Source organism: Nelumbo lutea, chromosome 3 (assembly GCF_056320005.1).
Source record: "Nelumbo lutea isolate HS-2025 chromosome 3, American lotus-T2T, whole genome shotgun sequence".
NCBI classification, from domain to species: Eukaryota; Viridiplantae; Streptophyta; class Magnoliopsida; order Proteales; family Nelumbonaceae; genus Nelumbo; species Nelumbo lutea.
In genome coordinates this window covers 33,931,379-33,949,382 of record NC_142686.1, presented here as the reverse complement: position 1 = coordinate 33,949,382, position 18,004 = coordinate 33,931,379, and the positions used below count along the sequence as shown (strand labels likewise).

General features: G+C 37.3%; 1 protein-coding gene across 1 annotated transcript; it reads right to left on the bottom strand.

Annotated features, from left to right (window-relative positions):
• Window positions 1-3,424: 3,424 nt before the first annotated feature.
• LOC148864146 (uncharacterized) lies at window positions 3,425-12,944 on the bottom strand. Its single transcript, XM_088980627.1, has 4 exons — window positions 12,667-12,944; window positions 10,926-12,516; window positions 7,785-8,003; window positions 3,425-4,783 (listed from the first exon to the last, which is right to left on the bottom strand). The coding sequence occupies exons 2-4, from the start codon at window positions 12,432-12,434 to the stop codon at window positions 3,704-3,706; spliced, it is 2,808 nt and encodes a 935-aa protein (XP_088836753.1). The 5' UTR covers window positions 12,435-12,516; window positions 12,667-12,944; the 3' UTR covers window positions 3,425-3,703.
• Between the last annotated feature and the right edge of the window lie 5,060 nt (window positions 12,945-18,004).

The following is an 18,004-nucleotide window of genomic DNA, read 5'->3' as shown; positions in this document are numbered from 1 at the left end:
GCAAAGCATGCCAGATATTATCTTAGGCATATTTGATTTGTCTAAAATAACTGGATATCCAGACCCGGTTCCAGTGGATAGTAACAAGGCACATATCCATAGTTTCTAGTTACGACTCTTTTTTTTTTTTTTTTAAATGATATGTTACATTATGGATAAAGATATTAAGGGGGCGTTATTTTTTTTCGGATTTTGAGAGGGGGAAAGTTGGTCAATGGGATTTTGGTTCCCATTGACCAACAACCCCATGTTCTTTTTTCAGATTTATGTGGGGATCAGGGAAAGTTTATTTTTTCGGGTAAGTGGTACCCATCTCCTAGGTGGGTAAATTATTTTCTCACCTAAGGGGAAAGTTGCTAACACTTGAAAGGGACAAAAATGCTATTTTTAGTAATGAGTTTTTATGGATAAAATGGTCATTGCCCTATTTACGTGAGAAATAAAAGAACATGGGTAAATGCACTTACCAAGTGTTTTCCAAGAAAGACTTACCTACGTAACTGCATTTACCCAGGTAAATAATTTATCGAAAAGCGAACAAGGCCTAAAGTGTATTAATATTTCAATTTCGACATGTTAAAAGGCCCCAACTCTCAATAAACAGTGTATGAGTGGGTTCACAAATCGAAACATATTGGTTGTCACAAAACCAATGTTGTGATATTTTGAACCTATGGTAAATAAATGAGGGGAGGAATGTGCCCAAGTGGCTGATATAGACAAGGTTTGTGGTGTTGATTTTTTAGGTTAGTACTTAGTAGCATGGGTGGAATGGTCGAAACTCCATTGAGTTCCACCTGTATCCATAGTATTGAGTCTATTGACTTATACATTGTCCTGTATAGGTCTGTGTTGGATCCATATTGGCTGATATGTTAGGTTTTCTGATCCGTCCTCACATTTTCTCTCACGGATAAATCTATGTTGCTGGAAAGATATGATAGCAGAAAAGCCAACCGATAAAAACCATGTGAAATTTTTTTATGCATACTAAGACCAGTTGATTGATTATAAGTTTTTTTAGATATTATACCTAGTATCATAGTCAGACCCTATTTTTTTTTTTTTTTTATATTTAGCTATTACAATTACTTTGTCATTAATTTTAACCCACTCCATATAATTAGGATAATTAATCTAAGGCTTGGACGATGATGAATTACTTTAACTTTTTAAATTCAAATATACCTCACTCCTATCTTTCTTATTAATTCTTATATATTTGAATATTAACTTTTAGGCTGTGTTTGGTTTAAAAGAAAAGATAAGGAAACGAAGGGAATTCACTTGTAACCAATAAACAGGTACAAATAGTAACTAATAACCAATCGAGTGGTATTTATCAAAATTAACGGGAAGGTTTTGATTGGTCAAACCCCTTCCAGTATTATGTCTTTCCAACATCATAGGTTTTTCCTAACTCTTATATTCAAAGCATCTTTTCAAATTCAAATTTGCTTAGTTGACTTTTCTGGTATAAAAACTACAACAAACCTACCACTATGCCATTCTCTAGTTATTTGTTATAATTATATCTATCCTTAATCTTAGACATTCTCTTCTTAGTGGATATTATCTATAAATGTAAAAAATTGATTATTAAAATAATAAAATTTATACATATTAACAAAAATTATAATGGCATTTTGAGAATTGGGATATACTTATATGGGTTCAGACTTCAGACTGTGCTAGTGGAAAGACATGATACCGGAAAAAAACTTGTAACCAATCAACTTGTAACCCGTTCTGGCCACCAGTTTTTGGGTCGACGGTCTGATTGTCCAGTTCGAACGGACGGCCCGTTCTGGCAAACAAATTAAAAAAAAAACAAAAAAACAGTCAAAACTGTTGAACAGGTTGACGGTTCAACCACCCAGATCAACGGGTTGTTGACTTTTTCAACAGTTTTTAGCCAAAGACCAGGTTTGGAGTAAAATGAAACCGATTGTCTAAATGGTTCCCGGGCCAAACGGTTCGACCGTCCGGGTCAACAACGGTTCAAAAACCTTGCATAAAACTATTACTGTGTTTCTTATCTGTGTACAGTTTTATAATAATCTAAAACTCATTTAGATTACTAATATGAATTCCATCAGTATTGATGCAATGAGTCAACTTTCTTGCATATGATGAACAATTAAAGTTTTCCATGGTTGGATCTTCTGATGACCCGCATCAGAGGCTTGAAATCAGCGTGAGGTAGCCACTAGCCACGCACACTGCTTTGTAAATCCCTTGCTTAGATGTTACTAGTAAATTAAGAGAAGGAATTGTGGACTGGTAACGCGCATCTGGCTTCCCCATTGTTTCCAGGTTTTCTGTGCTGCTCCCAACTGTTCAGGGTCTTGTGAGGATGAACTGGATACAAACCTAAGCAATGGTCTGGTTTTTCGGTTGCCTCTCCAACAGGATTAAATCATGGAAAAGTAGAAACTACACAGAGAATAACTCAGAAGCAGAGTGCATTTACCTAATATAAGTAGTACACAATCTTCCACATAGAGTCATAGATAATGATAGTTCACTGAAGATCAAGTATAAAAAAGTTCATAAACCGCCAGTCTCTCCCCTCCCCAGCCATTTCAGTCTTCCCAAGTTGCTTTTAGAAGATTCATTTCCACCAGCCTTGTAAAACCTCATCTTGATCTCCAACCATAAATCATCTATCATCATCATCATCCATGCAGTTGGGATCAGCTACATGAATCTTGTTTTTCCAATTCATGCTTAATTTTTTTTTTCATACTACTTCTATTCATGTACTTTTTGGAATACTCCGAGCTCTTCTAATGGTCTAACCCCTTCAATATGTGACAAACCACTTTTTCTTACTGGTGCAGTTGATGGTCTTCCATGCATGTGCCCAATCTCCAACCATAAATGAGAATCCTAATTTCCAACAGTGATGTTCCCAACTGTGAGAGAACTTTGGCTCCTATTAAATTGTAGGTACAATCACCTTTCCACTGTGGATTTAAGGCCACCTCATCGAGCATTCAAAAATTTTGACAAAAAACAAGAAGGCATAGATTCATCATCCACCCTTAAAAGTGATTGTACCTACAATTTAAAAGGACTGAAAGTTATTTCCCCAACTGTTCAGGGTCTTGGGAGGATGAACTGGATACAGAACTAACCTTCTGTCCTGTAGAGAGACTGGGCCGAATGGGCCCCAGTGATTTATTTTTATTAGTACTGTTCTTTTATATTGTTTATTTGTTAATGGGCCTAATTCTTATGGGCTTATTAAATCTTCTCTATTTTTTTTTTAAGTAAGTGATGAATTGGCTGCCCACTTAAGGGCAAATTTGTAATTAGTCTTGATTTGGTAAAATATTAGAGAACTAGGTGAGAGCCAGATAGGGATCGAACTTTCTTCTTCTCCCTTCTTCTCTTTTCTCCCTTCTTTTCTTGCTGAAAGTTGAGAACTATTTACGGATTTATTGATCTGAATCACATCTTGTCCAACCTTTCAGGAGTCAGCCACTCTCATACCCAAAGCTGCATTCTAAATTCTAATGATGGTCAGCCCGAGAAATGGTCTGGTTTTTGGACTGCCTCTCCAAAGGACTAAAATCATAGAAAAAGTAGAAAAAAGCAATAACTCAGAACCAGAATACATAGTACGCAGATGATAATTCACTGAAGATCGAGTATAAAACAGTATATAAACCGCCAGTCTCTTTCCTCCCCAGCCATGTCAGTCTTCCCAAGTTGCTTTTAGATGATCCCTTTCCACCAGCCTTGTAAAAAACTCTCCAGCTCCTCGATCTCCACCTGTAAACGGAAAGCCCAATATCTTACTTATCTTCACCATACGCTTTATTGATTCCTTGTCCACAGTTGAGTCATGATGCACTTCTGAATCTTTGTAAATAGGATTGAGTGTCTGGTATGGCTCTCTTTTAAGAAGTCTCTGAAAATACGATACCTTCAGTCCATTAGCCCTAGCAATTTCAGAGCGTACAAACCTTGAACAGTTCCCTAAAGCACCAGTCACTATGACACATGTTCTACTGTCAGCCAGATTGACAAGAGACACTATTGCCTCTGGTTCAGTCACTGAAGAAGCATCCACCAGAAAAATATGACTAAAATGGCCAGCACATATTCCGTGCTCATGGAGCCGGGCACTAGTAATATAGGTTGAAATTATCACTTTAAAATTCTGTAGCTCCTCAACTGAAGGCCAAGTAAATAACTCCTCTTCGTAAGAGCACAAAGGGAGGATATCATCAAGTACATCGTCATAACCTTTAAATGTAGCATTTCCACGGAACATGTGGGACTCAGGAATCTCCTTCATCAAGCTTCCGAGCAACAAATCGCATGCTCTATTCCTGGATGTGCTTATGAGGATCCTACAGTCTGGAGAAGTTCGGTAAAGTTGGATGATCAATTTCTTAATAACCACTCCAGTTGTTGATAGTGTATCATGATGGGGATCTACAGAGAGTTGGCCCTCAATGAGATGAAGCCGTGAGCCACTGAGCAACCGTGATATCGTCTGTGCTAACAAGATCTCTTGAAGTTTGAGATTTTGATCAAAAGAGATGCCAAGTGAGGCAGGGATGCTGATTTTAGATACTTCATCAGGGAAGAGAAAGCTCCAGAAAAAAGGATCATATGATGCCTCAACTGCTTGGTGAGCCCGTTTTAAGCAGAATCTATTCAATTCAAAGGTAACATTATGCTCGCAGTTCCATGTATGTTGAGAAAGAAAATCACCTCCAAATTCAGCAATTATGACGTTTCCTTGCCTCACAGCATAAATAATCCCCTATTTGGTAATTATGAACATACATATAAGATTTTGTATTTAGTAATGAATTTCGATTATGAAACTAAACATCACCATACACATATAATCAATTCATTTTCTACAAAAATACAATATGAGTTCCATTTTATGTCCAAAAGTTCCAAGGAAGATCTGTATTCAAGAAGCTAAGTATGCAATCTAAACTTAAGTGGGGAAAAAGAGAGAAAATGAAGTTACTGAGCTAATGGCACACTGGGGAAAGTGTCCCTATACTCAAAGAAAATATGGAGGTATTCTGCTGAGTTTCTCAAGCTACAAATATGTACAAAGGTCAAAACTCAAATAGAAAACCAAAGTGCGCCACTATTTAACTTTACTTATTGAATGATCCTCACCATTTACCAAACATCATTATTGTGTTGGACCATAAAATGTTCACAACCTAGTTCACATAAGTGAAAAATGACTAAAATCATAAGATAACTACCATGGAAAATGGTTAAATTAATGTCTATTTTACAGATTGTAATTACTGGACAGAGGTGCAAAAATATTGAATGGTATCATACTTTCTCTATCTGTGCTGATGACTGATTTCTATCCCATAGAGAACGAATACAAATATATGGTGCCAACATGAATTTTAGATATTTACTAAAAAAAAACGTGAATTTTAGATGGGCAATCCCTCAGAAGATAAAAAACACTTGAATTTTAGCTGGACAATCCCTCGTGAGATAGGAATCATTGTGGCATTATTGATGCATGTTAATTGTGATAACTGGGGTTCTATACATATTGGATTGAACCCTAGGTTCCACAAGTGAATACCCCCACCTGTGAGATAGGAATCATCTTTGAGAACATTCAGAATGAAGAGGTGAATACCCCCACCTTTGAGAACTGTATGCCAATTAGAGGGCTTGTTCACAAAGGGGTTGCATCAACCCCTGATTGATTTTATCATCAACAAGCTGGATCTATATCACATATACACTCCAGCTCGAGGGGGTGTGTTGAGGATAGACTGTTATTTCATTTATTTAGACCTGGGTATTATTGCCTTTTTTCTTATTACTTAAATAGGGTGGTTAGAAAGTTATGAATTCTTTTTAGTTATGTGGTGATCTATGAATAGAGACCTGGATGGCTGGGATACGTATCTGGCCCCTATATTTTCTGTTCTATTCTTCTTTTCAGGTCTGATATCATACTAGAGATTTCTTCCATTATACTGGAAACCTCTTCAAGGAACAACTGTTGCATCTTCTACATTGAGGTTTAGATCAAGGACACTCCTAACCTAATAATTAGATTTCCCTTTAGGAGACAGATACATATCAAAGTCGATATAGGGGCCAGTCATTGAGAGATTTGAAAGAAGGCTAATAGCTTGGAAGTGAAAGTACTTGTCAAAAGGTGGGAAACTTACTTTGATCAAAATCAACCTATCAAACATAACCACATACAAATTTATCTTTATTCTTTATTCTTTATTTCCTATCCTAGTTTGTGTGGAGGAAAGGCTGGAAAAAACTCGCAAGGGATTTTTTGTGGCACAGTTGGAAAGGAGATCAGAAAATTTATCTAGTAGAATGGGGAAAAAACACATATGGAGGAGGCTTATTGCAAACACTTTTGGAACTAAAAATTTTGATTGGGACCTGGGGATTTCTACAAGCACATATGGCTACTTGTTATGGAAAGGGATTCAAAAATGCTACCCCTCCTTCATAAATGGGTTGAGGTACAAGATTGGAAAGGGAAATAAGGAGTACATTTGGCAAGAGCCTTAATGGGAAATTTTCCCGGCTCTATTTATAGTTGCAACAGACAGAGGCAGTAGAAGTGAATTAGAATTAGGTGCTATGGGACAGGATGGTATAGAGATCTTCTTTCAAAAGAAAGCTAAATGACATGGCTGAGGAACCATGAGAATGCTTCCTGGCACTACAGACGTGTCAAAAGAGAGACAAGGAATTTAGCTACAGAGCTGGATGCAGGTTTCAACTGGATACAAAGAACAAAAAACAACATGGTGGATTCAATGGAAAAATCAGGGGTGAATAGGGCAGAATTGTTTTGGGAAACGTGCCACAATGATGTATTGGTGGGGTTGGATAGATGAGTGTAGTCTGGCATAATAATAATATCTTTGTACATATTGTTCTTTGTTTTTAATATCAATAATGACTGGGGAATAAAAGAGTTGGTCAACTTGATATTGAAAATTGGTGATAACCTTTCAGTGCCAGACCAGGACAGTAGAATCTGGATATGGGACAGATCAGAAAAATTCTTAGTCAAATCTTTTTACAACCAGCTTAACAGACATAAGGGGGACAGCTTCCCTTATAAATAGATCTGGCATCCACCAGTCCTATACAAGGTAACAATTTTGGTTTGTTCAGCTACCTTGGGAAAGTTTGTCATGAGAGATAAGCTAATTAAAAGGGGTATGGTGAGACCAGAACCAGGCTGCCATTTGTCAGCAGGTACTGGAAACTGCTGATACTTTTTCCTACACTGTCAGATCAGCTCTAAACCCTATGCACATTTCAGCAACATAATTTCAAGTGGTGCTACTCAAGAACAATGGGAGAGTTTCTACAGAATGGAAAGGAAGCTAAAGAAGAAATGGTGATAAGGAGGGCAATGGCTGAAGTTCACTCTAGGGCAGCAGCCCATCAGTAGAACATAATTAAAACAGGGAGCCCACAACTCAGATCTTTGGTTGTATGGAGTCATATCTTTTTGTCATTTCATTGTATTATCTCAATGTACATAAGATTATATGTGTACATGATTGCTTGATTTAGGCTGATAATACAATGCTTTGCCTTTCCATCCTCAAAAACAAAATTAAAGAAAAAAATTTGAAGAGATTTGAGTCATGACTTCACAACCTAAAGGAAACTGAAATTAAATTACAAATTTGAAACTATGCATGATTTTTAATTTCTAGGCTAAGTTCCTTTTCTTTGTTCAAATTGATGCCAACAAATGTTCAAGAACTAACCTGAAATTGAACTTCCTTTCCTGAAGGCCGTACATAGACATAGTCCCTTGATAAAAAGAATGGTCGATGCTTGGGGTCCAAATCAATTTGGAATTCTACGAATATCTTTTTGTCACTTTTCTTTTTCTTGATTGCTTCTTGCTTCTTCTTGATCTCTCCTTTATGCAATTTCAGAGTGACATTAGGCAAATGGAAATCCTTCCATTTCTCTTTCCACTTCTGTTGTGAAGGACAGAGCACAGTCAGAAAAGTTGAGTACAATCTAAGCAAAAAAGGAAGAAGATTGCATGAAAAACAAAAATAGTAAATAAATGATTAAAATAAATATGCTAAATACAACAACATATTGCATAAATAGAAGCTCCAAGCACCCCTCTTTCATTTGCACTGTTATACTTCATTTTCTCTCAGTTGAAAAAAAAAGAAGAAAATTCAGGTACAAAAAGGTAATGGTGATCAAAAACCTTTAAAGAAGCAGATATAGAGACAGAATTATTTGTAGTCTGAGTACTACAAATTTTAACTACAATGTCCTTGATTAACTCCTTGATATCAACGGTAATTGCATGAGTAGGAAACAAGTCAAAAGTGTTGGAAATGCTGTATGGAAATACTATAAAAATCATAGACATGGCGGAAACATTGTGAAATATGTGAAGATACAGAATGATATTTTATGAATGATAAAATAAGCATGGGTACAACCTTTTAAATTATTATCCTGTTCTAAACTATCAAAAAAAGCTAAGAAACTAAAGTTAATAAACATCCATGAACTACAGGAGTCAAAGTTACATCATAGAGTTCAAGCAAGACTTAAACATAGAAATCACAAATGATTCTAATAGATCAACCAAACAATCCATTACATTAATAAAAACTAAAGGTTCAACTTCATGTTTGAAAATGATTTCGAGTTGGCTAAAAGTGATAATCATGTCCATTAGGAAGGCAATAATAATGCTACTCCACATATGACATATCTGCAATATTGTTGCCAACTTATGCTTTAATACCATCTCTTGTACTCTACATAGTGTCAGAAGTTTTCATTGGGGAATATGTCAGTTCTAGTAATATTTTGTTCAGTCCCCAGGGAAATAGAAATATGTTGTGGAAATATTAGGAACTTTTGTTCACACTTAATACATATTGAGTTACTTAACAAAAAAAAAAAAAAGGAAACATATGGTCATTTATTTATTTATTTTTTTTGGGGGGGTGTATTTTGATAGATCCACTATTTTAATAGGTTTTGAAGCATGCGCACTCAAAATTCCCTAAAGCATATTCTGAAGGCATGGATGCCATTGATGCATATATGCCTCGCGCAAAAGGCGTTTTAGATGCATACATCTCATGCATCTAATTCATGCCTTGGAAGAAGAAGATCATGCCTATTTTCCACTTACTAATGCTACTCCTCTTGAGGATGCTTACACCTCTTGCATTTTGAGCTCCCTCATGCCTCTGGGTAATGGAATGCCTCACGTTATGCCTCCGCGCTTTAAAACTTTGGGTAGATCCAGTGGAGATAAAGGTGGCATGGATAACAATTGAGGAGGTAGAAAGATGGAAGTGGCATAGAGAGATAGGGAGATGGCTTAGAAGAAAATGAAGGAGGCTCAGATGAATACAGCAAGCATAAAAAAATCAATAAAACCAGTATATTGAATAGAGAAAATCAGAACCTCCAACCACCACTTTCACATTTTGCATGTTTTTACAGTATTCCAATACATTGTGGAATTGAAAAATCAAGCAATAAAAGCAATGACATTCAACAGTCTTCAGGTAAAAAATATATGTAAATACATTTATTAAAAAAAACCTACAGAAAAAGTTTCTAGTCTGAATAATAAAGCAATTTTCCACCATTACACTAACCACAGAAAAACATGTGGTGGGTAAGTCAAATTTTATATGTTGGACTTGGATCATCTAGGAGGGATGCCAGGATGCCTAATGACTTTGATACAAGTTCTGTGCCGCTATATTTGCATGTTAACGGTTAACCAAAGTTACAAATGACTCTAGCAAGCCAATTTTCAGTTATTAGGGAAGAATTTATATAAGGATTAAGGAGAAAAAAGAAAAGAAAAGGCAGCAGGAGAAAAAGTAATAATCCAGATGAGTAAACAAAGCATAAAAAAGATAGCTACAAAAATGAGCTAAGAGCCAATGGGTCTAAACACCTGCAACCACCCAAGAGAAGGAACAAATAAGGAAATCCTTGAGCTCATGGGATAAAATCATCATAGTGGATTCTCAAAATATAGACCTCATGGAGGCCTTGCAGAGCAGGAATCCTAGGTCAAAAAGAAGCCAAGTGCAACTGCTTGCAGTAGTTGATCAAGATACAGTTTCTAGCATTTTGTTAGATATGTATAGAGAAGATACTATTGAATTACTCTGCAAAATATATAGAAAAAAGATTGAACATAATGATATTTATACTTGTTCAAACTAATAGCAAAAGGGAGCCGTGTGCAACTGCTTGCAAGTTGATCAAGACACAGTTGCTAGCATTTTGTTAAATAAGTATAGAAAAGAGATCATTGAATTATGCTGCAAAAGGAATAGAAAAAAAAATCTGAAATAATGATATTTATACTTGTTCAAACTAATAACAACATTTCTATTGCAGTTCATTTAAATTCTTATAATCACTTAATTGCCACTATCTACAATATTCTTCTTTCCCAATAGAAAGTTCAGCAAAGATCGCCAACTAAAAAAAAAAAAATGTAGCTTGCAAACTCCATGTATTCAAAAAGATGTCATAATTATGGCATCAGAACTGAATAATCAGAATTCACAAATGCCTTTTATGGTTTGGCATATTTTTCTTTGGATATCACAGATTAGATATACACATTATAACTGATAGAGATTATTCATGATAGAAAGTGAAAATCATTTCTATACGTGAAGGGGACATATCAAATAGATTTTATGCAATTTTCCAGTGGCAAACAGAGTCTTAACCACCAACCTATAGGTATTGGGTTACCCTAAACTTAATAGTCATGCAAAACTTGCCGGATTCGTTAATAAAGAAAAGAATTCTTAACAAAGATGATAAGAATTATTTAATCAACTGTTAATGATTAATCCTTTTAGATAAGGGTTGTTCTATACCTCAATGTAGAAGTCCTCAGCATAAAGCAAAGCAGCAAAATAGTCTTTATAGGTTGACGGAGATAAAGGTTTCTTGAGAACTCCAGGTACAATGTCCTTCTCGATCAAATCCTTGAAATCGTCAGGAATTGCATAAATAGGTATGTTATGCTTCTTTACCCAAATTTGCTTTGTGGGTTGTTTTGGTAGGTCTGATGGAGTTGGAGAAAATGTTGACTTAGAGAAAACTGGAGGAAGTTTGGAGGAAGATGGAGGTAGCCCAGAGGAGATTTGAGGTAGCACAGTGGAAGACGATGATGAAAAGGTTGGAGATGGCCCAGTGGAGGATGGAAGCGACTTGGTGAAAGATTGTAGTGACCCAGAGGAACATGAAGATGGCTTGCAGGAAGGTAGCACGGTGGAAGACGATGATGACAAGGTTGGAGATGGCCCAGTGGAGGATGGAAGCGACTTGGTGAAAGATTGTAGTGACCCAGAGGAAGATGAAGATGACTTGGAGGAAGGTAGCACAGTGGAGGACAATGATGGCAAGGTTGGAGATGGCCCAGTGGAGGATGGAAGCGGCTTGGTGAAAGATTGTAGTGATCCAGAGGAACATGAAGATGGCTTGGAGGAAGGTAGCACAGTGGAAGACAAAGACGAGGTTGGAGATGGACCAGTGGAGGATGAAAGCGACTTAGTGGAAGATTGAAGTGGCCCAGAGGAAAATGAAGATGACTTAGAGGGAGAGGAAGTCAGCCTAGATGAAATTGGAGGCCGCTCAAAGGAAGATGGAGGTGGCCCAGAGGAGGATGGAGAAGCCTTGGAGGAAGAATGATGTTGCCCATAGGAACATGGAGACAACTTAGAGGGAGATGAAAGCACCCCAGATGAAGTCAGAGGTGGTCTGGATGAAAATTGGGGTGGTCTAGAGGAGGACAGATGTTCCTTCGAGGGAGATGGAGGCACCCCAGAGGAGGCTGAAGGTAGCTTAGACAAAGGTGGAAGTGGGTCACAAGAGGACAGAGGCGGCTTGGATGAAGATTGAGGTGGTTCAAAGGAAGATGGAGAGGGCTTGGAAGAAGATGGAGGCTTTACAGAGGAACACTGGGACGGCTTAGAGGAAGACAGTGATGGTCTAGAGGAGTCTGGAAGTGGATTAGGTAACCATGGAGATGACTTGCAGGAAGATGGAGGCGTAGTCGCAGAGGAGGTTGGAGGTGATGTGAAGGAAGATGATGAGGACTTGGAAGAATGCAGATCAGGTAGGTCAGTCAAAGGAGATGGTGAATTTTTTGGCACCTGAGAAACACGGTAAGAACTTTCCAATGAGCTGTTGATGCGTTGCTGATTAATAACTCTGGATGGATAAGATAGTGGTGAAGGAGGACGTATTGTGGTGTGATCAGTGTTTGTGAAATAACTCAGTGAAGGAGAAGGGCTCCTATCTAGAGTTACATAGTGATGACGGTTGACATCATCTTCGTTGCAGCACAAGAGACATCGCAGAATTTCAAGAAAAAAATCCATTTTTTTCCTTCTCAAGAATCCACAAAGCAAGGTAGGATGCAAAGGAAGATCGTTCGTCGTCAGAATTCAAAACTTTGAAGATCTGGAATCAGAAGAAAGTCCGACTAGTATGATTAAAATTTTTAAGAGATAATACATTGATCATAATGGAAACCCGCTGCAGCAGCATATATCAAACGCAAAGAAACACAGAAACACGTCGTATTTGCTTAGAGAGATCAGAAAAGCTAACCTTTCGAAGAATCGGAATACAGAGAATTCTGGGTAGCCTAGGTTTCAGAGAGCAGGCATGCAATCGATGATCTTCGTAGTGACCTCTGTATCATGTTGGTCAGTGTGCTGCCATTTCTGCATATAAAACTTCCAGGTATATAAACTGGTAATGGTGAGGATCGAAGAAAGCAGCCGCTCTCGACGAATTCGAGCATTTGGTCGACTCCTTGGAAGCTCCAAGTGCGTTGGTAAAGCTGACAGTGCACTTTAGCAGCCCAGTAAAGAAGAAGACAACTTAGCACAGTTACGTAGACTTAGCGAAGAAGAAATTAAAGGGTAAATTTCTAAAACCTCCATTAGTTTTCTGATAATAGCTAAAACCTCCCCTTCTGAGGTGGATTTCTCTGTTTCCGCCCCGTTTGGTGCGTCTTTTTGCATGCGCTGTTGGCTTTTTAGAAGCCTGGCACCCCTATTTACCATCAAAAGATTCAGCCATGAAAAGATGCATGGAGAGACTTATCTCCACCAAACGGTCTATGAGTTATCAAGATCTTTATACAAAAACTCACATTGTCTTTTAATTGTTAAATCTTTAACTCACATTGTCTTTTGGTGGTTAAATCTTCCAAAAGATATTTCAAAAATAAAACTTTGTCAATCTTCCATCTTCAACTGAACATGCCATTTAATTGTTTTTCATGTCAAGCAATTTACTACCATTCACAACGACCTCACAGGATCCCACTGTGTATTGAGAACATCTCCCATAAATTATAACGCATAGGTATGAGAGATATTCTCAATGCACGGTGGGATATGCCTGTGGAGTCGGTGTGAGGCGTCATGTGTGAGGAGCAGATCCGGTTTCGCCATTTATCTCTTCCTTTCCTATGAGGATTTGGAAAATTTTGATTAGTTCATATTTGTGTCAGTGCGCCCCACATGCACATCTCAGCATGCATTGGGAATTATCATTAGAGATATTCCCAATACATAGTTGAGATGTGCTGTCGGACATAAATGCGAAATTCATTTTTATTTAAAAATATTTTTAAAAGTTAACTGATGGAAAATTGATAAAAGGATTAAAGAGTTAGAATAAGAAAATTCAAGAGGTGTTTATCACAAATAAAAGTTTAGGCTTAGTTTGGAAGGAATACAAATGCAAATATGTACAGTGCAAACCATGAATCCATATAAAATAATACAAAATATAAGATTTTGCACTCTACACATTTGCATTTATACTCCTTCCAAACTGAGCCTTAGATTACCGGGCAATGAATAATTTACTCTAATTATTTTTATAATAAATATCAATTTACATTATATAAATTATTGGTGCAGGTCATGAGTTATATCAAAGTAATCATGTCATTCTTTATAAAAAAATATCATATCATTAATCAAGAAGAATAAAAGACCCTACAGGCTACACCACCAGGGATGTGTAAGATAAAAGATTAGTTCCATAGGGGCAGTCTCAACATCTGAAGATAACCGTAGGACAAGCATTATATTGTCAAGCTCGGCTGCACTCACTCGTCATTTCCAAACTCAGAACTCTCCCAATAAGTAACCTAGCACAGAAGCCAATAAGGGGGAAGCCCCTGGCTAGGAAGTTTGATGTTTTTAGAACCTCCTAAATAGCCAACTGGCAAAGCTCAAATCATATAAGTGGGTTGTGGTTTTTAAAAAATTCTATTGATCTCTGTTTGGTTTGCAGGAATAGGAGTTTAGAATCGAAATTGGAATGAGCTATTCTGATTCTAACTGTTTGATTGGTAGAATTGGAATTCCATTCTCATTCCTGGTGGAATGGCATTCCCCCATTGAGTTATCGGCCATTCCCTCTCCCTCCCTTGAGAATAAAATCCTATTCCTGCTGATTCCAATTTTCATTTCTATTCCTGTCTGAACCAAACAGACTATGAGAACATATATATACCATTCTGATTCTAAAGAATTTCGATTCAGATTCTATCCTATTCCGACTGAAAACCAAAAGAAATGTTTTGGAGCAACACAAATCCGGCTTTCTTCTTGACATTATAAATGACTCCAATTATCCATGGAATACGGATCTATAATTACATCATCACAAATCTGGCCCATGGGCTAGCATGAGTGACTAGAATTGCCTAGCAGATGATGCAGACAAAGCTGGAGGCCAGGCCTTGAAACAGCTAGGGTTAGTAAAAGGCACAGGTCTTGGATCTTGAACGTTTCAGGCTACATTTGGCATTCCTTATTTTAAGAACTTATCTCATTTTTACGGTTAAAATGCTACTATGAACACTGAGTTTTTAACTGTAAAAAAGAGGTAAATCCTTAAAATAAGGAATGCCAAATGCAGCCTAATTGGATATGGACTAACCCCAAATGGTGATGCAATTTTGGGGATGAAGGGTCTATGTAGTATGTATAAGTTAGCCAGAAAGTCAGATGTCTTTAGAAACAATAGCAAGAGATGGAGCAAGGAGGTCTTTCTTAACACTCAAGAAAATAGAAATAAAATCAAGAGTTAATTACATTCTCTTGCAAGTAGACCTGTTCATGACCTACTGGGTTTGGGCTGGACTTTGCCTCTATATTAATAAAACATATTTAGGCCTGAGCCCAAGCCTGACCCAACCATTAGGCCTAGATCTTAAGCCCAAACCCTAGGCCCAAGTCTGAAGCCCAACCAAAAAGTTGGGCAAGAAGATTTCTTTTTGTCTTTATTCAGCAACAAAAGTGATTTATTTATATGTCAGGTTGGGCTGGTTCTTGGATAGGGCATTTTTGAGAAAGCCGGAGCATGGTTCCAAAAAGTCGGCTTGGTGTTTGGAGCTGAAGCTCGAGACTGAGCCTAAAATCTTGTCCAAGCCCAACCATGAAGGGGACAGGTCAGGTCGAGCCAGCCCATTGAGCTCCCACTACCCAGCCCATGAATAGGTTTACTTGTGAGCCCAACAAAGCATCTTAAAATTGGCCAAAATGGGCCAGGACAAAGCGCAAAGGTTTGGATTGGTATAAGTAGGATCATTTCAGTTAGGAAATTTACCATTTTGCCCCCACAATTGAAGATGACAACAGATTTATATGTTATGATAAATAACATTATCAACAATAAAACATTTATAAAATATAAATAAGAAAATAAAAATTTATAAAATAGAAAACTTGTAATAAGTAATAAAATAAAGTAATATTCAAATAAAATTAAAATAATAAAGTAATAGTAAAAACTTAAAAATAAAAAATAACAAAATAATATTAAAATAACATTAAGATAGAATAATAAAAATAATATTAGGAACGTTTTGTTGTTATGTTACTATTTTATTTTTTATTAGTCTATTGCTTTTGCTATTGTTTTGTAATTTTAACTTCATTATTTTATTACACTATTATCATCATCATCATTGATAAAATATTAATACTAATAATAAATTAAGCATGAATAAGATGCATGGAGCCATTTTAGGAATAAAAAAATAAGAATGTAGTTAGTTTTGATGTTTGGACTTAAGGAATAAGAGGTCTTAAAAGAAGAGAACAGCCTGATGTCCTTGTCTTAAAATATTGTACTTTAGTTTGTAACAATATTTCATGTGTTTGAATCATGTAGCATGGCAAATCAACTTGCAGAACTGTTCCAGAGAAGCAAATCAAGCAGTCCATCAACAAGTAGACAGACTTAAATCTTATGCACTCTACTATGATTTTATGGTTAATGTGTATGGGATAAGTACTGATAGGCTGTGTTAACGTTGTAGTCGTTGTGAGTTCTTTAATACATCCTCCTACAGAACTATAGTCTGATCACAATGTAAGAGTCACAGAAAAAAGCAATGGAAAGGTCCACATTAATTCCTCATTCCTGATACGCGATACGGGCACTAAACATAGGATGAAATGTCTTGTATTGCTCGATTTGCAGCAGCCTCTGAAAATACGATATCTCCAATCCGTGCCGCCTAGCAATATCTGAGCGCACCCAATAAGAAAAATTCCCAGAGGAACCAGTCACGATGTGACAGCAGTTTCCATGTTGACCAGATGGACAAGAGACACCATGGCCTCTGGTTCAGTTGCCGAAGAAGCATCCACAAGAAAAATGTGGCTAAAATGACCAGCACTTATGCCATTTTCATGGAGCCTGAAGCTACTGACGAAGGTCGACAATACCACCCTGAAGTTCTGTAGTTCCGCAAGTGAAGGACAAGAAAAGCACTCGATCCCCTTCATATCGGCATGAAGAGAGAACGTCATCAGGCACCAAGTCGAGCTCTCGAGATGCAGCATTTGCTCTGAACATATCTGACACTGGAATCTCCTTCATCAAGCTTTCCAGGAGCACATCACATACTCTGTTGGTGCATGCGCTTATAAGAATCCGATAGCTTGGAGAGGTTTTATTAAGATGGAGGACGGCTTCGATCTCGGATGATCAGTCCTGTTCTTGATGGTTGATTTGCATTAGCCAAACCCAAAAAAGGAGGGCCATCAATGAGATAAGGTGGTGGGCCTTTGAGTCTTGATATCTTCTCCACTATAGAGTCCTTGCTAGGATAGTAAGCGCTGAACAATGGAGGGGGGATGTTAATATCAGCCATCTGGTTAGGGAAGAGAAAACTCCACAACGTAGGCCTGGTGGCAGCTTCAACTGCTTGGTGAACTCGCTATAAGCAGACTCTGTTAAATGAGAAGCTGACATTATACTTGCGGTTTGGCAAATGCTGGGAATGAAAATCATCTCCGAACTTGGCCAATATAAGGTTGCCCCTAATAATGCAGTATAGAATACCCTGTTTTGCAATTGGGGTTCCAAATAATCAGACTAAAATAACATCAGTCATGTTCAGTTACAAATGATTTCAGAAGATAAGATCTCTAGAAATTAAACAACTTAGGATCCTTTTGGTGTTTGCAATCAAAATCGGAATCGAAATGGGAACCAAAATCCTCCAGAATGGTCCATTTCCATAGTCTGTTTCGCTCAGACATGAATGGGAATGGAAATTAGAATCAGCAGGAATAAGATTTAATTCCCAAGAGAGAGGCAGGGAATGGCCATTCCCTCAAATGGGGCCTTAGTTTCAAAAGAAAAAAGAAATAAAAGTTAGCAGGCCCATATATATTAAAAGAATATAAAGAAGTTCTTATGACATCTTTTCTTGAATTTGGATTAGCTGAACACTTTAGCTGTTCATCAGGCTGTGGGCCCCATATATTTTATGACTGATGCAGAGTATTATTATTGGTTCCACAACGTGCTGAACAGCTAAAGCGTTCAGCTAATCCTATCTCTCTTTTCTCAATCTAAAAGGTTAGATGAAATTCACCATCAGACCAACTGCACCAACGCTGAG